This window comes from Triturus cristatus, chromosome 12 (genome assembly GCF_964204655.1).
Source record: "Triturus cristatus chromosome 12, aTriCri1.1, whole genome shotgun sequence".
NCBI lineage: Eukaryota > Metazoa > Chordata > Amphibia > Caudata > Salamandridae > Triturus > Triturus cristatus.
This window is the reverse complement of record NC_140595.1, coordinates 641538111-641563603: the sequence shown is the minus strand read 5'-3', so window position 1 is coordinate 641563603 and position 25493 is coordinate 641538111. Positions and strand designations below refer to the sequence as shown.

General features: G+C 46.1%; 1 protein-coding gene across 2 annotated transcripts in view; it reads right to left on the bottom strand.

Moving 5' to 3' along the window:
• Positions 1 to 25493, bottom strand: part of WFDC1 (WAP four-disulfide core domain 1) — a 470630-nt gene that overhangs the window by 99554 nt on the left and 345583 nt on the right. For both annotated transcript variants that reach the window (XM_085637491.1, XM_085637490.1), the window contains one exon: positions 24402 to 24485. In XM_085637491.1, the coding sequence (XP_085493617.1) occupies positions 24402 to 24485 (84 nt within the window). The remainder of the gene's footprint in view (positions 1 to 24401; positions 24486 to 25493) is intronic.

Genomic DNA, 25493 nt, shown 5'->3' with positions numbered 1-25493 from the left:
TTCCCCACACGTCATTGTGCACTGTGACAACTTTTCATGAGCACAATAGGATATCACGTGTTTTGGCCAACAAAAATCACCTCTTTATAGGTACTCTTTCGTTTGAATGAAGAAAATGGAATTCATAGAACAAAAGGCGAGTTTCTAAAGGCGAAGTTTGTCTTATGTATTCTGATTAGTCACTCAGTGCTTTAAAATTGTCTGTAAATTAAATAGACAAACATTTTCCATCAGTAAACTTAAAAAAATCAGTTTACAGCCTTATATGATGTGATATATCACATGTCTAGACTGAGGGCTTCTGAACTATAAGAGCAGCAAATGCACGGATTTCCACAGTGCTGCAGATAGAAACATTTAACCATATAGCAGCATAGCCAATCAACGGTGTCAAATGAAAATCTCAATTATAGCCATCTGGGGATTGCAAGAGGAGATTTTTTTTAAATGAGACTCCTCGAAAAGCTGCTGATTGAAATCAATACAGTGAAATCCCGAAATATGTGAATATGAATGGAATGCCACCAGAAAAGACAAGCCTCACTCAGTGTTGAACTGAAGCGACTCAACAGGGAGCATAATTCACAAAACAAGGTCCACATTTCGAATATATCCTACGCCGATTTAGGGCACCAATGCATAGCAAGGGTGGACGTAAGGGGAACTAATGAAAGAGAAGCTACTACAGTAAAAGTGAACGCAAAAGCAGGCACAAGCAGAATCCAGGGTAATTATTTTGAGCAAACAAACTTCAAGTATTAGCATCAACTTTCCATTTAAGGAAGCAAATAAGAATTTACAAAGGAGTGTGTCATTATGCATGGCCTGGAGCCAAGGGATGCGAGTGTGTCTCTGATGCATATCCTGGTCGGTCAACTTTGCTGCGGAACAATAAATAAACCCTTCTGACTGCAAGCAGCCCCGGGTGTTAGACAGAAGTTTCAGGAACAGACTCCAGCATGCATCTCGCCAAAACAGCTCAGTTCTAATCCAAAATTGTCCTTTCAGATAACAGAAGGAAGTATTTACATAGGCCAAGAAATTATATATTATGACGAATTCTGCAATGCCTCCCATCAAGATCGAGGTTGATGTACAACAAGAATGAAAGCTGTGCAGAAAGCTGTGAGGGGTAGAGTCATGTATTTATATTGAGAGGGTAGCTGTTCCTAAAGATAGAAGTAGGAAGATCTGCTGTGTGTGCTCTGAGATTGGTTGGGCCGGAATGAGTGTGGGGAATTTCTCCTTTGAAATTTAGTGCCCTCACACACCCTTTCAGGTGTCCTGCTTCATCATAGGGCGTTGCTCCTTGTGGGGGTGGCGCTGCAGTCCCCCACGGGCCCCGCAAGAGGGCTCTTTGTCGGAGTTCTTTTAGGAGACGCCGCAGTTGTGCATGGGGGTGTGTGGGTATGACTATGAGGGATGTGAGTGGTGCGTTAAAACTACTAGGTAGAAACCAAGACCTTTATTCACGGCTCTATCTAGCATTGATTAAAAATGATCCTGGAGGTCCTCAAAGAACAATATAATGAGGGCAGATATAACATTTGCTGCAACTCTCAGGATAGGTGAGTGTATAGGGAGTGAAAGTTCTAGAAAAATAGGGTCAACATGTTTCGCGCTTCAGAGTAGGTCCTTAAGGGATCCGATCGCGCTTCGTCAGGACCAAATCAGACAGGTGAATCTAAAAAGTATATGAATGAAAAGGAATAGGCTCCAGTGAAAATGAAGTACTGTGAACCTATAGTACCTTGATAGTAAGGGGAAATTGCGTCCTCGCGCTGGTAGGTGCTCCTTCTTATTGGAAAACCTACACCCAACCCTATGAGATGAAAGGGAAGGGCTCCGTCAGCGGTTCGGATTAGGCGACAGAGAAAATGTGCTCAGTCGCCTATGGAGTGGAAACCTACCCTTCCTCCGTTACGCGCCGGGATTGAGGGGTAGAGTCATCTCAGTTTCAGGCAGCCAGGCTGTGCACATTAGGCAGTCTTTGGGTCCGATGTAAGTCCTGCATATCGAGTGAGCGTTTTGATAAAGCCATGGGTCCCGGTTCCAGACCCCAAGCCCAGAGAGGTGCTTTAGAGCATCTGGCCACTCTGACATGGAGCGTCCATCATAAGCACCTACAAACTATATGGGCTCGTTAAATGCCCCATAAAAACTGGACTAAAACAAACTTCCTGTGGTGTTCTCCAGGAGAAGAAGAGGCAGGAACACCAGATGAAGATAGGTAAGTAGATTTATTCTGCTCATCCACCAACAGCCAGGTTCAACTGTCTCTCACTAGAATCTTAATAATAGTCGCATCATATCATTCTAGAGCAGAATGTCATATACAGTTCCAGCTGCTAGTTCTATGTTACATACAAGTGGAGGACAGAGATCAAACAATATCACACATCTTCCCCCTCAACAGTAGTAAATAACAAAAAAATACAATAAAAAAAACCAAAGCGGAAATAAGTAAAACACACTTAAGAATAAGTAATAGTATGCATAGAACAACATTAGAAAATGACCAATGTATATTGTGTATAGTCCTTCATATACCAAGGTATATTATACATAGTCCTTCATATACACAGGAAGTCTCCGCAACCTTTGACTTCTTTCTCTAACACAACCAGAAACACCAGATGAGCCAGAGAAAGAAGATGAAAAACTAGATAATTTTGAATAAGAGTTCAGTTTATTATCACGAGTCTTATCTGACGAAACATCAGAATTTACAACTATGCGACTCTTATTCCAAATCCTCCCATCACTGGTCTTGACAGTATTCTTAAAAATGTTAACCACTGGTCTGACATTAGTATACTTAGACCAAGGTTGACAACCAACAGGAGCTTTAATTTTGACATGATCGCCAACTTTTACCACCTGGAATTGGGCACATTTCTTTTCATCAACATAAGATTTTCTCAAAGACTGTTTGGCTAGTTCTCTTTTCCTCCAATCCCCTATCTGATTATCAATGAAACCCTTGTTTAACTTCATCCAACCTGGACATAATAAAGTATTGGGGATTCTCCCTTTAACCCTTTCGCTGCGGCGCGAATTCCGCCGCAGCGCTGGGGGGGGTTTGCGGCGCCGCCATGCTCCTGACGGAACCACGCCGTCATGAGTCACGGGCGAGCTGTGCTCATGACGGCGTGGTTCCGTCATGACTCCACCCACTTGCGCTGATCGCCCGCACAGGCGGCGAAACAGCGCCGCGTGGGCGGAGCGGCCGCCAACGGCCGCAGCATGACGGAACCACTCTGTCATGAGCACACGGCGCCCGTGGCTCATGACGGAGTGGTTCCGTCAGAAGCATGCAAGGGGTTAAAGAGTTCAAAGGGAGACCTTCCAGTGGTAGAATGGGGAGATATGCGATAAGCTGTGATTCTGTCTTAAGTAACTCCTTCCAAATTCAGGCCATTGGCTCTTGCCAGTTGTATGCTTTCTTTAAGAGTTTTGTTAACCCTTTCTATTGCTCCATTCGTTTCAGGGTGATAAATAGCACACCTTTTATGAAAAATACCACAGTTGTCAAGGAAGCGTTTAAACTCATGTGAACAGAATTGTGGCCCATTGTCTGAGAGAATGCTGTTGGGAAAACTCTCTCTCTTGAAAATATCCTGTAAGAATTTAATTACACATTCAGTGGAAGTTTCTCTAACAGCACACACCTCTATCCACCAGGAGTAGAGATCTAAAACCACTATCAAATAGGTAGTGTCACTCACACCATGTAACGGACCTACAATGTCAATGGAAATTTCATCCCAAGGATAAGTGGGTAATTTCCTGCCAACCATGGGAGTTTGTTTTGTCTTCAAGATTTTATTGCTAGCACAACATTCTGCACACTCCCGAACCATCCTCTCAATCTCAAGATCCATGCCAGGTCACCAAAACTGTAATCTTAATAATTCTTTAGTTCTAACAATCCCAAGATGGCCAACATGGGCAAAACTGAGTAATTTATTCCTTATACCTTGAGGTGGAACTAACTTCGTCCCCCTAGCAAGCATCCCATCAACAACTGAAAGCTCATCAGAAACCAGACCCCACAGCTTCTCCAAACACTTATTATTCTTCAACATCTCAATCACTTTCTTTATCTCATCATCCTTGTTAATCTCAACCTTCCAATCAACCTCAGTGACAGTACCATCTGTGATCTCACACACGTTAATTACATCATCCTCTAGAACGACTTCATCCTCAACGTTACCACTGATGTCAACCAATCTAGAAAGGCAATCAGCAGATTTATTAATGACACCAGGAATATAATCCACATCAAAATTGAATTCTTGAAGAGAAATAATCAATTTCTTGATTCTAGATGAAATGGAGTCAAGATCTTTCTTCGAAAACACCTCCTTTAAGGGCTTATGGTCAGATAAAACATTAACCTTTGTTCCCCAAATCAAGTTCTTAAATTTTCTTAATGCCCAAAATATGGCCAACGACTCCTTCTCTATGACAGAGTAGTTGATCTCGGACCCCCTGAGACATCTTGAGGCACAGGCAATTAGACAATCTAGACCACCTTTTTTTTAACCAAAACTGCACCTAATCTTTTTTCACTAGCATCTGTCATGATGAAAGTAGGGTCACCTGGAATGAAAGCATGAAGAGCAGGAGCTTTACACAGTTCCTCCTTGATTGAAATAAACTCTTTCTCACACTCACTTGACCACTGAAACACAACATTATTTACAGTGAGTCTCCTCAAATTATGAGTTTTACCAGCATAGTCAGGAATTAATTTACTGTAAATCTCCACCATGCCAAGAAAAGAGTTCTTCCTTGTTAACTGGTTCTGCAATCTACCAACTCTTTCTTAGGAAAGACACCATGACCAGTTATGCAATGGCCAAGATAATTTACTTCCGCCAAACCAAATTTGCATTTGTCTTTTCTAAGAGAAAGACCAGCTTTTCTAAGACGTTCCAATACAGCAAATACACGAACATTGTGCTCCTGAACAGAGTTACCAAAGATCAAAAGATCATCCTGATAACATTTCATGCCAGTAAGGCCTCTGAGAATGTTGGACATAACTCGCTGAAAGACTGAAACAACTGAAATGATCCCAAACGGCATTCTACGAAATTTGAACATTCCCATGGGCGTCACAAAAGCAGTTAAATCTTGCGAAGATTCATCTAATTCAACCTGATGATAGGCTGATGCCAAGTCTAGAGTTGAGAATTATTTTGCGCCAACCAAGGTACTAACCATCTCATCTATGTTGGGTAAAGGAAACTTGTCAACAATAACTTCTTTATTCAAAGCGCGTAAGTCGATGCATAAGTGCAGCTCCCCACTGGCCTTCTTAGCTACGACTATGGGAGCTAACCATTCAGTAGCCTCTACCGGTACAATGATTCCTGCGTTTACTAATTTATCAATTTCCCTCTGAATGCCAGCCTGTTCATTTAACGGAATTCTTCTCACTTTGGAAACAACTGGTACAGCCCCATCTCTTACTTTAATGTGATGTTTGTACCCTTTGAGACAACCAAGAGTGTCTTTAAATATGTCAGAGAATTGTTCTACAAAAAGTAGGAGAAGTATCCTCAACTGCTTGTACCTGAACTTGCAGAGAGGCGTTAGGATTCAAACGTACTCCAAGCAAACGTTGGTTGGGCCAGCCCATAAGAGAATCGCCACGTTTAGCTACATATACCTTCCCTGCAATCATTCTTCCACAGAGCTCAATAGTGGCCAAAAAATATCCTGACATTTTTATAGGCAAGCCCCCATAACCCACAGGAGAAAGATCATTCCTAGATAGTTTGACTTTGTTAACAAAGTGTTGACGAAAGACATCTTCGCCGATCATAGTCAAATGTGAACAAGAGTCAAACTTAAAGTTGAGATACCCCTTCAATATTCACCATATGAGAAGGATGATCAGCTTTTTTTACATCAATCTGAAAGGTGACTACTTTCACTTCTGCTTGATTTTTAGTAGATGAGCGATCACCTCTACTAATTTTGCTTTTGCAACATTTTGCAAAATGACCCTTCCAACCACAGGTGTTGCATACAACACGCAACCCAGGGCAAAAAGGCGAATTTGCAAGATGTCCAAATCGACCACACCTAAAACAAGTAGGCTTCCCTCCAACGGCAGAGTTAGCAACATTGTTAGATACAGAGATATTTTTATCCTTATCCGTCGAATCTTTCTTTTGTACTTGAGACACCACCGCTTCAACTTTGGTTTCAGTTGTGGCAAGTTTATTCTTCTCACCACTCAGTTCATCCACGCACTTCATAATTTGTTTGACTTGTTTAGCAATAGTTATAACTTCTTCCAACGGAGGTTCATCTTATAGCCAAAGTTCTTTTCTGATATTGTCGTGTGCACACTTTAGAACAAACTGATCTCTGATCCTCTCCTCTACAGCAGGACCAAATTTGCAAGAGGATGCAAGTTTTCTAAGAGCGGATACAAACTCTTCCATGGATTCATCTTTCTTTTGTTCTCGAAGTCCAAAATGATACCTTTCCATTATAGTACTCAACCTTGGTAGGTAATGATGATCTAATTGTAAAATACATATCTCATATTCATTTAGATTTCTTTGTTCCGCAGCACTTAGTTCAGGTAAATGTTCCAACACTTCTTGCCCCTCACCCCCAAGGCAATGTAATAATAGTGAATGTTTACGTTCAGCACTTAAATGTGTACCACACACCCTTGCGTAATTTACAAAGATTTTCTTCCATTTCTGCCACTTCACATTAGGTTCACCTGGACTTGTTAAGAAAAACGGAGGCTGCGTTACATTCTGCATATTATGAATTTCGTATTGAAATTGCTAGGTAAGCAATATGCTAATTACACTTAAAATGAACAAACAAAAAAGTACTGAATTCAATAAACCTGGACTTATTTTCACTTAAGCGCATGCTAATATTGTGGTGGCAAATAAAGAAGCACATTTCTCTCTCCCTCTTTTAAATAAAAACTCTGAATGAACTCACTTTGCTTCCTTTACCAATGGTGTGCCAGTCACCGAAAAAAACACTGGCTAATGCTGCACATGTAAACAATATAATCTTACCAAAAAAACCAACAAAAAAAACAGTTTTCTTATCCCCCCCTTTTTTTTTTATGATAATGATGATGCTTTGAAATGAACAAGTATTGTCAGAGGAGATAAATTTGTCATTCGCTCATGCAGTCAATACAAAAAGAAATCTTCGCTTTTTAAATAGTGTGGTTCAAACAACTATGAATAATCGTCTCTTCCTCACTTTCAAATGTCTACTGTCAAGACGTTCAACCTCTCGTTTCTTACTTGAGATATGCAAAACGAAGGTAGTTTATGGTAACGAAGGATCCGCGCTAGGCTTGTTCGTACCTTTATTTAAGCAAACGCCGTTCATTCCAAGCACACCAGGAATCTCGTTTGCTGTACTGCTTGGTTAATCTATGTGTGCAATCTGAAACACTCAAAATGGCTGCCGCTGATGACATTTAGCCACTTCATTGGCTAAAACCAAGCCTCACTCTGAGGACGTGACGTGATGACATTAGGTGTCTCACGGACCAGAGACCCCGGCTGGCACGTAACAATCACGCAGATGAGCCTTTATCCGTTTTCGGCCCGACTCTCACCAAAAGTCCGCTTTCAAACGCAAAGTGCGCATCACTCAGCGAAATGAGGCCTGACCCACAATACCTGCATCTGTTGCACAGGACAAAACACTCGCTTTCCTCCTCACGGCCAACAGCTCGGCTTTCTTCCCGACAAGGATCCTACTTTCAAAGAAGTGTCCGCTACCGTAGAAAAAACACATTGGCGGAGGATGCAAGCAGATCGGTGTTGAGGTGGTGCTACGCCCGCTCGTCTCCAAATAAATGTGGTGTTCTCCAGGAGAAGAAGAGGCAGGAACACCAGATGAAGATAGGTAAGTAGATTTATTCACCTCATCCACCAACAGCCAGGATCAACTGTCTCTCACTAGAATCTTAATAATAGTTGCATCATATAATTCTAGAGCAGAATGTCATATACAGTTCCAGCTTCTAGTTCTATGTTACATACAAGTGGAGGACAGAGATCAAACAATATCACACTTCCGCTCAGCAGTAAATACTTTAAGTAATATCCTCGGTGCTGTAACCACTCTCAGGGCAGCAGAGGGCCCGGAGCCAGCAATGGGATACCCCAGGCATGCTCACTGAGACTCAGTCACTGAGTATCTCGTATCCAAGCCCTGCTCGCTGACACTCACTGAGCGTCTCAGATACCTGACCCCTGCTCAGTCAGCCCTGCCGTATAAAAACCCAGCTTGGACCCATCCACTTGGTTCTTTAGACCCGCAGAAACCATGAACAGGTTTATTTTAGCATCCCTCCTCGCGCTCTGCTGCGTGACTGCAGGTAAGTGACATCAAGGGTTTAATGTCACTCTATCTTTTTATTTACAGTTTTATATAGCGCACACTCGACCTTCAGGTAACAGAGCGCTTTACACTAGCAGCAAATACATTAAACAAGAAGCATTTAAATTTTAGTTTGGCAGAATCAATGATTTGCCCAGAATCACAGCATTTTGAGCCAACGCCGAGACTCGAACTTGCTTCCCCAGGTCCGAGTCCAAAGTCTTCACCTCTGTCCGTTACCGTTACCTGTGCTTCAGTGGCTCAGACAAACGCCGCCTTGTGCCCGATGCTCTTCAGTAGACTCAGACCCTCCCACCTGCCCGATGCTCTTTCAGTGGGCTCAGACCCCCCCTCCCCTTTTGTGCCCGATGCTCTTCAGTGGGCGTATCCCCCTCCCTGTGAACCCTCTGCCCCCACACAATCCGTCCGAAGCTCTACAGTGAGCTCAGCCCCTTACCAGCACTTCGCCTCAGTCAGGTCTGTTGTACTTGCAAAGCTTAGTACCTGCACTTCCCCGCAGAGCTGGTGATCTTGTAAAGAGCGGTAACAACACTTAACAGGGCGACAGTACTTGTGATAGTGAGACTTACTGAGTGTCTAGATTAGCCAATGCCAGCTCACTGGTACTCACTCAGTGTCTGGGATCCCCAAAACCGAGCGTCCTACTGGTGGTATTACTGGAAGTTAAAAATGCCCGCCTGGGCTTTACCTGGGCTTTACCTGGGCTTCTGAACTGAACCGAGTTAGTTCAGACGACGTCACATCAGCAGGCAGTCCGGTCTAGTACTCTCTGGCAGGCGTCAGCAACAAGTTCCAAAAACGGTGCTGTTTGAAGCGGCAAGCAAGGCAGCAACATTGTGTAGTAATCAGTGCTGGCCTGGCACTGCAGTAAATAATGATGAGGATGATGCAGACGTAGTTAAAAAATGCACTCCGACCGGCAACTGCCACAGTCACTGCAGAGTGCAGGCTCATGCGTGGGACGCCTGAGGTGGTTGAGTCTGCGCAGACACGACTCCTGTTTCCCACCTGCCACATCCTTTCCCAACTCGTCAGAGGGAGGGGCCACCCACGCCCTGTATCAAGTTGGGAAATGGTGTGGTGACAAGCTCCACTCTCTCTGATTGACGTGGAGGGTTAGCGATCCCAGGATTGTATTCAAAACGCCCAGGCTAACTTTACCTCCACGCCATCAGGGGGTGGACCCTACTGCTTGCAGCTAGGTCTTTGCCGAGCTGATGACATCACAGCCTTCAGGGCTGTGAGGTTCTCAGCCGGCAAACACGTAGCCTTAGTCTAGGCTGCTTGCTTGAGCAAACAACAGGGCAGAGTGAGTCCGGTGACATGAGGTCCATTATAACAATTGTCACTACAGTGGTGCTATCGGTGAGTGAGTGTGGGGCATACAGTGCCCCGCGTTCAAGGCATTTTGGCAGCTCATAAATGGGTATTTTATTTTCATAAACGACTGCTGAGTATATCCAGCATTGTACCGGGGGTGGAGCCCCGACACCCTCATAGAGAAACCGCAAGTATTTGGGCATTAACATTTGTCTTATTGCTTGAAACAATTATAGTTGGAAAACATCCAGAGTAACTGAGTTGCACCTAGTCTGTTTAATCTGTTAGGATTATCACAATTATGCTGATGGTCTTTTGTATGAACTTTTGTATTTTAGATACCCCAGATGAAGGGAATATCCCTTCATAATAACAAGCAGTTACTTCAGATAGTTACTTTGTGGTCCTTTACGCAGCTGTAGTGAAGAAAATGCACTAGACATTTACCCAATGAGATAGTGCTTACTAAGTAACCAATAGAAAGTACTTCTGTTGGGTAGACATTTTTGGAAAAGCTATGGACTCTTCTTGGAAAAAATGAGGTTCCATTCTGGTCCTGGTGCTCATTTCACATAAATTAAACCTCAACGGGAAGCACTTACAAATATAACCTCAGCGGGTACCACAGTTGAAGCTCCACTTCTGTAAAGCACAAATGATCCTAACTACTTGGGATTGGCGAAGGCAAAGCAAGTGTGTTTCCTCTAATATTCCATGTTGAAAAACAATCTGAAATCCTTAATTGAGGTGAATGCATTGGGGTTTTTTTTGGTAAAACTTCTTATTTTTAAATTAAGAAACAAACATCAGCGTTTCAATACACATTGCAGAAGAAGTATCACATATGGCATAATGGGAACAGCAGACAAAATACAGCATACAAATTATTCTTTGGAAGGTCTAGGGGGAGGGGGGAATCTTCATTTCTGAGGAAAAGGGGTGGACGACATATGTCTCCCCGATAGGAGTTCCATAATCCCCAAACATGGGTCCATTTCTGGGGACATCCACGAGCAATATATACCGATTTTTCCCGAAACATTGCCCAGTCCAAGTCTTTTTCCCAATCCTCCACTGTAGGCGGGAGCGGTGCTCCCCATCGCTGGGCAATGTTTCTCTTGGCGAGCATGAGCCCCAAAGTGACTCACTGTGTTAGGCAAACGTTCAAATCTGTTGGCTACCAGACATTTAATAAGAACATACGGGCTTCCATGCGGAGGTGCACGGATAAGACGAAATTAATAACATCGTGAATGTTACGCCAATAGGATTGGATCTGTACACACTCCCAGACAATATGCATAAAAGGTATCTAATTGGCCACATCCTCGTTTACAGTCCCCACCATCAGCCCTCCCCATCCGCAATAGTTGTGTCCCCGTTACATATACCCTATGTAAGAGTTTTAGTTGGACAAGTCGGAGACGGGCTAGTATTGCCACTACTCTGGGTGAGGAGACTGTTTCTTGCCACTCCTCATCGTCCATTTCGATGCCGTCCCTGGACCACTTTTCTCGAAGGGCCCGGAGAGGATCTGGCATGTTGTTTACCAGTTTTTTGTATTTCAATGAGATTGTGCTGTCAGGAATATGGCCATCAAGTACACTATCCTCTAGAGGGGAGGAGTCAGGTGGCATGGTCCCAGGTTTCAGATGAGTACGTAGTGAGTGTCTAAGCTGTGTGTAGCAGAAGAGTTCCGAGTCCGCCAATTCGAACTGTTGTTGTACACTGGCAAAGGATTTAATGTCTGATTTGTCCCACAGATCTCATATGCGGGAGATGCCTTGAAGATCCCACTTGTCGAATCCCTTACTTCTCCACAAATCTCCCAGTTGCTCAGAGTCCCATAATGGCGTTGCAAGTGTAAGCCTGCGCCCCCAACCGAGGCATTTAGTGGCAGTGTGCCAGCTTGAACAGCATGTTTGGTGGGACCGGTTAGTGTGTAGCGCCGGGGCCTAGAGTAGAGGGCTCTATTAAAATTCCCTCCAGAAAGGAGCCATTTATCCATTCTAAAACCCGGGTTCTCAGGTTGAGTGTAGGTGCAGTGATTAATAGAAGACAGGTGGGCTGCTCAGTAGTACAGTTTGAGATTAGGAAGGCTGATGCTGCCATCATACCAGTTCAGGGAAAGTTTACTAAGGGCGATGCGCGGTTTGCTATTCCACAGTAGGTCCTGCTGGAGGCCTTCCACTTCTCTGAAATAGGACGCAGGTATCGGGTCCAAAGAGTTCTGGAGGACAAACAGAAACCTGGGGAGAGACATCATTTTGAAGAGGGCCGCCTTCCCCATCAGGGAAAGGGGGAGCGATTTCCATCTATCAATGTCTTTGCGGAGCCTGAGCAAAAGGGGGCGCAGATTATGGACATAGCGAAGAGAGGGGTCCAGGGAAAGAAATATTCCCAGATATTTAAAGCCATCAGTACGTATCTGTATCGGACACCCCCGCGGCGGGATCGGGGGCTCTCCCGCCACCACAAACAGGAATTTACTCCAGTTTATGGAGTAACCGGAGTATCTGCCAAAAATGGTGAGGATGTCAAGAACTACGATCAGAGATCGCCTTGGATAGGTTAAGTAAAGTAGTATATCGTCAGCGTACAGGGAGATACGGTCCACCCAATCCGCAGACCAGCGCATGCCCAGAATCATCGGGTCTCTGCGTACCCACACTGCTAATGGTTCCAGCGCCAAGGCAAATAAGAGAGGGGATAGGGGGCATCCCTGCCTAGTACCCCTACCCAGCTCAAAAGTGGCCGATTTTTTGTTATTGACTACAGCTTGAGCCAAAGGCCTGGAGTATAATAGTTGCACCCATTGTATGTAATTCGGGCCAAATCCCATTTTCTCCAACACCGCCCACAAATATTGCCATTCGATGGTGTCAAATGCCATGGCGGCATCTAGGGAGACTATGATTGCTGGCTCCAGGGTAGAAGCTGCTCTGCCCAACACTCCATGTGCCCTGCGCAGGTTTAGTTCAGTATTGCGATGCGGAATAAAGCCGGACTGATCCGGGTGAACCAGGGTCTCGAAAACTGTGAGGAGCCAGTTAGCCAAAAGCTTAGCCAGAATCTTGGGTTCCGCGTTCAGTAAGGAGATAGGCCTATATGATCTGCAATCTGTTTTGGGTTTCCCCTCCTTATGAATCGTTACAATAGTGGCCATCCTTTGGTCTAGAGGCAGAAGCCCCACATCCCTGGAGTACTCGTACATGGCTTTCAGGTATGGGGCTAGTCTATCCGGCTTAAGTTTGTAAAGCTCGATCGGCAACCCATTAGGACCCGAGGCCTTGCCCGAGGTGATGGACCTGATCGCTGTTGCAATTTCGTCGCTGGATATGTCACTCTCCAAGAAATTGTGATCATCCACTGACAACCCGGGCAGCGCTATGTCGGCAAGCATTTGGAGGGAATCATCCTTAGAATAGGGAGCAGCCGAGGAATAGACTGCATCAAAGTGGGTCGCAAACAGGTCCACAATGCCTTGTGGGTCCATGGTGATCCCACCTCCTTGCCCATGGAGCTCCGGCACTAGCTGCCTTGCCCAGTCCTTATCCAGCCAGGCCAACAGTTTCCCAGCCTTGTCACCCACCTCGTATAGCCGCCCGAGTGCTGCTCTCCCCAGGGTCTTAGCCTGATCAGTTGCCAGCGCCCTGTAGTCCTGTTGTTTGAGTTTGAGAAGGTGAAGTTTGTCGGGTGTGACGTCCGATTCGAAGTCTAGTTCTAACTGGCTAACTTCTGCCTCAATAGCCTCCATTTCCCTACAGCGCTCCCTCTTCTTCCCCGAGATCAGAGAGAGGGCATGGCCCCGGATGACCGTCTTAAAGGCTTCCCAGAGTGTCTGCGGGGATGCCACAGAGCCCTCATTGTCAGTGAAGTAGTCATCAATGGCAGTAAGGATTTCCCTGCAAATGTGAGGGTCTCTAAGGTACCAGGGGTTAATGGGAGCCACTTGTCCCACCTGTTTGTAATTAAGAGCCACATGAAGCCATACCGGCGAGTGATCAGAAATGCCTCTAGCGAGATGTTTGACTTCTTGGACATGGGCAATTTGAGATGCAGGGATCAAGAAATAGTCTATCCGGGATAGGCTCCCATGTGTCCCGGAATGGAACGTGTATTGTAACAAATTTAAGTGGAAGGTCCGCCAACTGTCCGCCAGCCCCATAGTTTCAAGGAAATCGGCAAGCCAGCAAGATGAGCGGGCAATCTCATGCGGGGGGTGACGGTCTAATGTACCTGAAACCACTGAATTTAAATCCCCCCTAGCAATAACAGTCCCTCAGGGATGTCCAATAGTAGTGTTCCTAGGTCTCTAAAGGTAACTGCTTGAAGGCCCGGGGGTACGTAAACCGACAAAAGGGTGATTGGATGCCCCTCCCATGTGCCCGACACCCCAACATATCGCCCCCTGTCGTCCATCCAGGTCTTCTGGACCTCTTCATCAGGACTCCCACCCCTCGGGAGCTCGTGGTGAATCCCACATGGGCCAGCAGCACATAACCCCCTCTGTGCAATGCCTTGCATATGTTGCCTATAAGAGGATTTTTCTGAAGTAGAATAACATCCGGGGCCTGACCCTTGATGTATTGAAGGACCACACTCTGTTTTATCTTGTCTCCCAACCCATTGACATTCCAACGTAACAATTTAATCCCACCGTCCCAACTTGTTGCCATGATAAAGTATAGAGTCCTCCATATCCTCTGCGGAGGACACGGTACATATGTCTACTTCCGCAATTAAAAATACAATAGGAGTCACTGATGCAATGAATACCACAAAAACAAAACTTAACTCTCCTTTCCAACAACCTCCCTCCCCGCTGCCCTGCACTCTGGGCCTAAAACTGCCCATCAAAAAACCTTGCAGAGTGCCTGTCGCCCCATGAGAGTTCAACATAGAAAAAAAGAAGGAAAAAAAAGGGGGGGGGGGCGGGGGAGGTAAAGCACTCCAATTCCCAATCCCGAAAAGGTCCAATGCAAGGTCCTATGAAAGTAAGTACTTCAGGTCCAATTGAGTCCATGAACCCCAACACTCAGACGTGAAGAGAAGAAAACAACCCCCCCCCTCCCCGGCCCACCCCCATTAGGCCCCATTTACTCAGTTCAGGTGTCACCTCTGAGCACGTCACCGTCTCTGGCTGGTTGACTGTCCGCACTGTCTCTGCCACCGTGGTCGCCATTCCACGGCGCTCAATCCACTCCGCGGCGGCTTCAGGATGCTCGAAAAACCACGCTCTCCCTTCCGCTTCGATCCGAAGACGCGCCGGAAAACATGGAGTATTTCAAACCACGCTCCCTGAGGACTCGTTTGACTGACATGAAAGCCCTCCTATGACGCTCTACTCTCTGCGTGAAGTCTGGGAAAAAGGAAATATCTGCGTTTTCATATCGGAGGGGCGCGCCCACCCTGGAGTTCTGGAGAAGGACGTCCCTGTCACGATAGTTCAAAACCCTTGCCAGCATGGGCCGCGGGGGAGCGCCCAGTTTGGGACGGCTGCCCGGGACCCTGTGGGCACATTCGATAACGAAGAACTTACTGAGTCCTTTGGGCTGCAGGTGTTTAAGGATGAGGTCCTCGACAAAGAGATCCGGGGATTGTCCCTCCGATTTCTCCGGAACGCCCAGGATGCGGAGGTTGTTGCGCCGCAGACGGCCCTCATAGTCGTCCAGCTTGAGGTCCATAAGCTTGCGAAAGTCCTGAAGGTCACAGATTTCCCCTTGGAGCTGGGCAACATCGCTGACGAGACTAGTGGTGGTAAGTTCCACTTGCTTGACCGTCTCATTCAGTTTTGCCAGGTCTGCCCTAATGAGGTTGACGTCTATTGCCACTGTGTCCAGGGAGGACTTGACCCCGGTGATGGCTTCCATCACATCCTTAAGTGAGATCTCCTGCTCCTCCTCACTCAAGCCCCCTGGAACCGCTTCTTTGGACAATCGGGGCGGTTGTTCCTCCCTGGACACGGTATACCGATCCAGTTTGTTTGTTTGTGTCACCTTCGGCCCACGGGCCCCTGCAGCCTTGCCCACTGTCCACTCACAGCCTGTGCTGGTGCCCACAAGCCACACCGCCCTGATGGCTTGCTGATGGATTACTGGATGCAGAGGGTGCCAACGTCCAAGTGGCCCGCACCAGGCCCGTATCCCACAAGCAAAGATGTACCCCAGCTCCAAGCCCAAAAACGATGGCTGTACCCAGAATTGTTTCATGTGGGGCCCTATGCTGGCCATGCCCCCTGCCTCAAGCCACGAGTCTTTGCCCCTCTGCAGTGGTGGGCCTCTTCCCACTCCGATAGATGTAGAAGTTCTGCCACCCCGCCCGCGCACCCCCTGGTACTGCGGGGCTCGGTGGGCACAATGACGGCACGGACGGGGGTCCTCAGGAGGTAGCGTCCAGTGAATGTGGCCGTTGATCACAGCGGGGGAGAGGGCAAAGCTACACAGGGCCCAGCGATGAAGGGCGCTCCCCACCGCACCTCTCGTGCTGATCTGGGAAACAGTACAGGACTCCTCCCCCAGCGAGGGGCAATCGTACACACTCACCCTCTGCCGCAGGATAAATCGGGCGCCAGACCCCTGACGGGTAGAGGGTTCACTCACTCTCAGCGGCACCCTCCAGACACGGCGCCACCGCGCGAGGGCACTTGCTCTTCCGGGTCACGTCCCCGTCTGCACAGCACACTGTGGGCCCCGGCGTGGGCTCCGGGGGTAGGCCGCTGCTCTCAACCCGCTGTAACTTCAGTCTCCGACATCGGAGACGAGCCGGGGTCGTCAGGTCCTCAACCGCTGTTGGTCCGACGTGTAGGACTGCTGTCCAAAGGGCCAGATCTATATCAGGATAGATGCGTGGACGGGGCTGGCTACGGAGCTACGGTTTACGCGGCCATTTTGATGCAATGCCTGGCCACACCCCCCGGTGAATGCATGGTTGATCTACCAGAGCGCGATCTGATCTGTAGTGACTGTGACGAGTGGTTTCTTTCTTGTCTTGTGAGCAGAGTTCATGGTTCTCCCTTTTAATGACCCTGAGTATACAAATACCCAAAATCAACTGTAGGGTCTGCCTGTTTGGCCCTGCTCTGTTTTCCTTAGAGGTATGCTAAGATCTTTCCACCTTTTGTTGACAGACAGCTTACCAAAAGGCCTCCAAGCGAGTTTCACCCTCATTTTGGTTATGCGTTCTTGATGCATGGGAATTTCTAAGACATCTCCAGAAAACAAAGAAGCACTTAGTTCATATAGCTAGGAGGAAGTACCCTTGTTTGGTGGAGATTCCCCTCTTTGTAGTCTCGTCCTGTTCTGTAGACAAAGATACATGTTATCACAGATTTGTGGATCAAGCCGTGTGCCCCTGCTCACAGAGCCTTAATAGGCCTGGGGAACCCATCTCCTGGGGCCACACGTCATTAAATATTAGAGGGGGTGGCAGCTGTATTTCAGCCCGAGCTCCTATGGGCAGGGAAACACAGATTTCAACCACCCAGCAGGAGCATACAGAAAATGCTGCTCCCACTTGGGGGGGGAGCAATGCTGGCTCACGCCATATGAGGGGGTGTTGGCCGGGGCCACGGGAGCCTTGGGGCTCTCCCCACAGTCCCCAACTTGCTGTTTGGTGGATGCCCCAGGCGGACATCCACCTACAAATAACACAGGCTCCAGGGGATGGGGTCCACAATAGCTTCTGGGAGGGAAGTCTTGCACTCTCCTCCCCTTTAAATTATGTCTATCCCATCATAGTTATGTGAAGATGTCAGTTAAAACATACCATATTAAAAAGAACAGAACAGAACCACTGAAATCCTCTAGCTATAGTTATCTCAAGTAACTATAACTTGCGCCCTGAGGTTACTATAACTCGCACCCTCACCATGCACTGCTAATTACCCCACATATTACATCACTCATGACATCTTCTATGACATAATTGTTAATGCCACTGCGCATGGCAGCGCGTGAGTTTTAGTTACCTTAGGGCACAAGTTATAGTTACTTGAAATAACTATAACTGCTGAATTTCTACAGTTTTGTGTCTGTAAAATTTGAACCCAACTATAACGTCCCTGTAAAGTTTGGTTACTGCAGATCCACGTGCCAACAGCAATGCCGTGATTGGCTGCCATCAGTTCAACCAGGAAGTGGTGGCAGCCATCTTCGGACTCTGACTTGGTTGAGTCCCATGAAAAAGTTTAAAAACAAAATACACACGGGGCAGGGTAGAAATACCCTGAGCCCCCTAGGCCTGGTGGTGAGGTCCCAGAGGGACCACGTCTGGACCAAGAGTGTTGTTTTTTCTCAATGTTGCCACAAATGTGCTGAGGAACTAGGGCAAAATAAAAAACAAAAAAACACAAGCGTGGTCTCCTGCACTTGCTTTTTTTTTTAACATCCGCTGGGTGGGTCAGGTCCCAGGGTGGGACAATAGATGTATTTGGGGGGAGGGGCATGCTTAGACCCCTTCCCCTTTAAAACACAAGTGGGAGTAGTGCACTGGGCCCCCCTCCCGGCTCAATTTTGGCCCCAGGGACCTCATCCCCCGGGGCCTGATTGTATATAGAATGGGGAGGGGGGCCATGCAGCCCCCCTCCCTAGGCTGATTTGGACCTTGGGGACCCCATACCCCAGAGCTCTGCCCCAACAACAAAATGATGGGTGGACATGCTGCCCCCTCCCAGAGATAATAATGGCCCCGGAGACCCCACCCCCCAGGGCCGGCTCAAATGCTATGTCTGGGGTCCCTAATCTTGGGACATACTGGTTTCCCTGCCTGCAATGGCATGGGCAGGGAAACATGTGTTTGCATTTGCTCGGTGGGAGCAAACACCAAGTTAGCTTCCAGTGGACAGGAGCATGAAAAATGTTCTAGCCCTCTGAGAGCGGACTTTTCATCTGTGTCATCTGTTTCCCTGCCCACACTGAAGAGGGCAGGAAACAGATTACGGGATTTTTTGCATTCTTAGCTGCTCCCTGTGCGTGGGAGCAATGCTGGCTCCTGCTGGGGCTACAGGGGCCTTGGAGCTCCCCTTCGGCCCCCAACCTTAGTGTGTTGGGTGCCCTGGGTGGGCATCATGACACCTACCCTTTCTTGGCCCACCCCCGGGAATAATGTCTTGGGCCAAAATCAGGCCGGGGAAGGGGGCTGCTGCATGTCCCCTCCCCTGTTGTAATACGGCCGGGTGCCAGGGGATGGAGACCCTGGGGCCAAAATTGGTCCAGGAAAGGAAGCTGCCGGCCCTTTCCCCTTTTTACAGTATGGCGAGTCCCCAGGGGATAGGGCCGCCGAGGTAGAAATCGACCTGGGGTGGGGGGTCCACTTGCCCCTCCCCTGTAAATATTGTGATTGCCCCGGGGAATGGGGTTCCCAGGGACAAAATCAGCCTGTGGAGGTTGCCAGGCTTTGTGGCCAACACCCTACTGTGCCCAGCCACAGGCCGTGCGCAACATGGGGTTTGCTGCATGCTGTGATTGACCTCAGGGCCTGGCTGCAGGCCAGGACTTATGGCCAACCCCCCACTGCGTATGGCTAAAGGCCATGTGCAGCTTGGGGTTGGCTGCATGCAGGGGGTTGGCCTTGTAACCAACCCCCCCACTGCACACAACCAAAGGCCATGCATAGCATGGGGTTGGCAGTATGTGGAGGGTTGGCCACAGGCCAGGTAATAACCAAAGTTTATAGGACAGTATAGTTAGGAACTAGCTTTAAAAAACATAGAAATTCACTACAAAACCACTAAGTTTAAAGGGTTGCTATAATTCAGAAATAAAATTTTAAAAACCATAGAAATTTACCTAAAAACCAAAGGTTACAGGGACGTTACAGTTAGGTTCAGATTTTACACACATAAAACCATAAAAATTCATCAGTTAATGTTCTAATCATCTAAAAAAAACTACAACTTGTGCATTAAAGTAACTATGACATGCGCCCTCACCATGCACTGCTAATTACCCTACATATTACATCAGTCATGACATCTTCTATGACATCATTGATATCACTACAACATTTGCAATAAAATTATTGAAGAAGAAACTATGCATGACAGGGGTCACTATTTATAGTTACCTTAAGGCACAAGTTATAATTATATAAGAACCTCACCAAATACAACATAGATTTAAGGGATCCTTTACTTATGAATGCATTTAATAACTCACTGTGTAAAAGAGTTTGTGGGTTCTTTCAACCATAGTCCCCATTCTTAAAAAAGGGGATTGCATGTTACCTACATTTTACCACCCTATATTTCTTATTAACAGTTCAGTTAAGGTCTTGGGAGAAGTGTTTTTTTACCCGCCTGAGGCTTTGAGATAATATAAATAAAATTTTGTTTGGGGATGGAGTGATACGCATCCGCCACGTCTTGCTGGAGAGTGGGGAGGGACTGTTGGATGAGGTCTTTGGTCTCCTGTCTGTCGTTGTCGTTCGGGGCTGACCTGTGCTGTTGAATCCACCAAGGGTATGTGATCTCCTACCTCTCCCTCATACAATAGTTGTAATGTTTAGTGCTAAACCATGTATGAATGCATGTAACTGATGTAAAGCATGGTCATTTAAGCAACATTAATAGAAAAGATTTTTTTTTTTTAAATTGTGAGATAGACTTCTTGTACATCTCGTATAAGTACTTAGCAGCTGCAGTACAATTCGGCCAATCACAGGTGAAATGGCAAATACCTTTGCATTATCTGGAGGAGGGCACCAATGTTGTATTTTGACCTTGCTTTTGTTTATCCTTTATATTAATGAATTGAGCTCCTCCATGGTTAGAGCTGAAAGTGATATCCAAAAGATAGGGCACTCTCTGGTCCCAGCATATCTTTATGCAGATGATGTGGTACTCATGGCACGAACATCGAGAGTACTTTGGATATTGGTGGAGTCCTTTATGAGGAAATTAGATCTAGTAACCAATTTTGGGAAACCTCATATCATGGCAAGTGGGCCAGGCAGGAGAAATGCGCCAAATCTATTGGTTGTCACTCAGTCTCTGACATGTGTCAGTAGTATGTTATCTGGGAGCCGTTTTTGATCCCTTGGGTGCCTGTCACTCGCAGATCAGTAACTGCTGTTTGAACCTTAGTAGGTCAGCAGAAGCAATATTAAATCTCTCTCTGACTGTAGGTAAAGCAACCCTCTCACCCCAACTGAACAGATATAAACTGCAGTGTATTTCTGCAGCTCAGTATGGAGCAGGGTCTGGAAATATGTTAATTATATTCCTCTACAGACTGAAGAAAACTGCACATGTAGACGGCTCCTACGTCTTCCTCCTACCAGCTCCCACTTTATTATCCATGCAGAACTAAGTTTACAGTATATCTCAGATCAAGTGAAGTTGGCCCCTCTTTTGCTGTGGGTTAAGATCTGGACCAATAAGGAGACAAGTCTGGACAGGGAGGTCATATTTATCTGACTGAGTCTTGAGAAGGGATTGTTTATCCTCTGACTGGACTATGTGCAAAGCACCCTGAAAGACTTAGGTTTGTTAGAAAAAAATCGAATCACCTTTCTCTCTAACCAAAGATGATAAGCAGATTGCTAAACTCCAATTTCAGGAAGACAGTCAGGCAGAGAGGCCACTCACAGAATCTAATATACACTCTGTGAGGGATTTTATCATGGTTTTAGTGCCAGATGAGCCCATGCTGTATTTAAAGTCATATCTGACATGCTGGGAAAGATCTCTTCTTTTTCGTGTTAGAGTCGGTACGGTGTGGTGGCTTCTGTGCTTTTGGGGGATCAGAGTGCCTTTGGAAGCACCGCATTGGCTTGCCTATGTGATGGGCTGTCAGATCAATTTTGATGCACTTTAGGTTTTTCTGTAAACCTTTTAGACTTTTTTATAACCTATTAAAAACCTATTTTAAAAAGTTCAGAAAGTGCAGGGATGCGTTACCCTACTTGCAGTTTTTAGTCAATCCCAACGTTTGTTTCAGAGTGTGTTCTTGAAAGCGGCGTGAGGATATGGAACACAATGCATGGTTGACTTCCTGGCTTTAGTTATCGTTTACTAGAATTAGATCCGAAGGGAATGTGTTTTTTTGCTTTTAACTTATAGACTCATAACCTCGTTAGAGGTTTTTGATGTCTGAATAGCTGTGAATCTGTAGATTCTCCTATACTTGCACCGCCCTGTAATTGCTGTTTCAGAATTTAAGTAACGTACCATCATGCCTAGGAATGTATATCAAGTCACTCAAATGCTGCTTGTTTCCATTGTGTGGTTTGCTCCTGTGTTGACATGAACACGGAGTTTAAAGCTTTGCTCTATTGCTGGTTGTTTCACCTGCATATTGCTCTTGTGTCCTGGCAACTATCATTTTATGATGTATCACTTTTTCTTTTATCTTAAAATCGTATAAAGATGCAATGAATTGAATTTCCTCAACCTCACTAAGTCGTGTAAACATATTTAGGTCTGTGGACGGGGTAGTGGTCTTCATTTTGTCTCAATCACTCCATTTCTCTTCATATACATTTTTTTGTGCAGTCTGTCAGACTATTGTGACATTTTTCTCCTGATATCTTTCTGAAACCTTCCATCTGCATAGCTACTACCTCATCTCTTTCCTCTATATCACCCTCTTTTCTTTTCACTCCCTCTTGCACATACTTCTTGTATCTCCTTCCCCTAAGCTCCCCCACATACAACTCCCAATCATCTGTAAGCACTGCCTTTTCTTTATCTCTTCCCCTGCCAATAGTTCAACAGTAGTGTAGCTGCTTCTGGCATTTTTGCATAGACTGACATTTACAGTATGCCCACCTGGCCATTGCGCTTGTGCTGTGCAGAAAGGTCAAGGATTGGACGAGCATGTATTCTGAACTCCTTTGTGACCCAGAGAGAGTCTCAGTGAGATATTCGTTCTGCCTCTGTAGTGACCAGGGTCAGGGGGCAGTGGACACAACAAACTCCATGGCTCATATGTGGCTCATTATAAGCACATCCCCACACCCTGAACTCAAACTGATATAAAAATGCAGCACATTTCACAGAATGCACAATACATGAGTAATATTTTGCACGGAAAACTACAGAAACACAACATCCCCCAAAAAATAAATCGAATACTCAGAGAAGTAGTTAAAACGTGAAATATAAACATGGGCAACTTGATATTCTCAGGCTGAGAAGCCACGGTCTGTTTTGGTTGCTGCAGCTGTCGCGTTGTGGTGGGGCAGAAGGAGGGACCTGGGCAATTACAGAGGGGGCACCGGCCCCATCATCAACCCCAGCGACGCCACCATTGAGAACCCAAAGAAAACTTAAGAGTCAATGTGCTACTTCCACTCTCAGTAACTTTTCTCACACTCATGGAGGTCACTAGAAGCTTTGCAGAGGTAGATGTGCAGAAGGTGAACGTTAGATCTGGAACCCAGGCATCCTCAACAATGCAAATAAAATACATAAGGGCATTGACAGCAGCCACCTCAAGCCATGCCGAATGTAGCCCCCTCCCTGCCTACAATAACTGCTTAACATCCTGCCACAGCTTTTGCCCAGTTTTAGGTGATTAGACATACATTGCACTCGAGAGAGCAGCTGAGACCAGACTTCTGCGGATGTCTGGGATTTGACAGCAGTCTGGCATCGTGGACCAACATACTACGAGGCTACTCCCCTAACTCCACTTGGACTTTGATTGTATTTCTGTTTTCTCACCCCCTGCAGCCATGGCAAGTTAGGTCCTGGTATAGGTTTTCATCTGGAAGCACAACAGGGTTCTTACTTTCTGTTTTGATATTATGCATGCTTACTATTACCTGGCTAATTTAATTGTAATTTTTTATTCAATGTAGACTTTGATTGTTTGTCTATTTTCATTGCGTACATAATTTATTGCATATTCCTAGCAATAGCGTCTTCGTGGCTGTCTGGTGTCCTGCGGTTTTGAGATTGCACGGGAGCCAGTTTGGTGCCATTTTGCATTATACAGATAAAGCCACATTCCGATTAATCAAGCTGCTAAGGTTCAGTTCACACTGCCAGTCTAGCTCTCTCTTGCACATGGTGTATAACAGGAATTGGACAAGCAATCTTGTTATTGACTAGAGGAAGAAACGCACCACCAAACAAATGTGAGCTCCATTGACCAGCAGGAAACGGAACCTTCATCCCTTCAACAAAGTGGAAGCAGGATGTCAAGAGTTCGAATCTCCTATACTCAGCAATCTTTCTGAGTTCAAAATGTTTTATTAGATTTTCCATAAGAATGAACAAATACAGACAATACAGAAAAAATTTATCACAAGCGAAAATACCTATACTCAGCAATCTTTCTAATCATAACAATGTGTTATTTACAGTAAAAAAAAAAAAAACACGCCTTTTATTTATAAAGAAAAGCGAGTTATATGTTGCCTGTTCAGAGAGCTGTTGCAGGAATAAGGGTGAAGAAGGGAGACTGGAAGAGCCCGCCCCCCCCCCCCCCCCACAAGTGTCACACGACAAAGGCGGGTGATTTGAGCGGCACGGTATTGGACTTCTGTGACTTGATCTTGAAGGGCGCTGCTTGCTCCACACAAGTACCACTCTGTTTTTGCCTGTTAGATTTGGAAATGCCCGGACAACTGATCCTGCACTGTCCAGCCTTGCAAAGTATCCCATTGCACTATTTATGGCTCTGTTTATACATTGTTAAGGTGAAGGGCTGTCTTACCTTGCAACACTTCCTCTGGTCCATCCAAGAGCCAGCCGTTTCCTCCCAGCCACCGAGGTTTGGGTTGCACCAGCCAGTCAAGCACTGAAAAGAGACACACACAGGCTTAATTTCTCAAGCAGACTTTAACATCTTGGATCAAAACACAGAACAAGTCTGTATTTCCTTATTGATTTACATCTCTGCGTGTTGGGGGTTTGAATAAATGAGTAAACGACAGCTGATTTATAAAACCCCTTTCAATCCGCACAGGCAGATCTATAAATGTACACAAAATGTATGCTTTTTGCATCTTCTCAAGAGGGGATTGGGCTGTTTCGCTGGTCTGAATCAGTCGCAGCTCCTTGCTATATTATTTAAGGCCCCAAAGTACTCTTTACCTTGTACTAAATCAGACTTGGCACAGGTGAAAGCACACCTGCTGATTAGGTGAATTCTGATCCTTCTGTGATTGGTACTCAAGTTTACAGCAATCTTTCCAGTTGTAATACACAGTCATTGTAACCCAATGCACATGAAGCTTCTTTGGTGGTCTATTATTATTAAGGGTTGGTAGAGATGTATAGATTGCACATGCAGTAGGGCGAAGTTAGCCATCATTGGCCTTTATAAAGGCAAAAAATGTTCAAGACTTTGCCAGAGGCAAACTTTAACCTACATAGAACACAGCAATTGATTATTCCCTTCATCTGGATCTCCCACACAGGAATGGCAGGGATATCTGACAGCAGAGAACTACAAAGAACAACACTGCTGCAGAAAAATCAAATTTCACAGCATTGCTTCCAGCTGGGGCAGCATTACATGCATGACAGCGAATAAACTTCCAACACATGGCAGTTGAGCATCCACAACTCTACAGTACCAGAAGACCCCCTGTGAGAAGTCTGGGTCTGATGGTACCAGGACAATCAGAGGTTACTGGCCCCAACTGTGACCTTTAGCTTATAGTGCCTAGGGACCCTTGCACTGCAGACCATGAAACCTGCAACCAAGTACACCTTTTAGCTCTTGACTCTCAAGGTAGGGAGGAAGAGCAGTCCAAGCCTGACTCAAGTAGGTGCTGTGGGCCAGAAACTCAGAACTCCACAA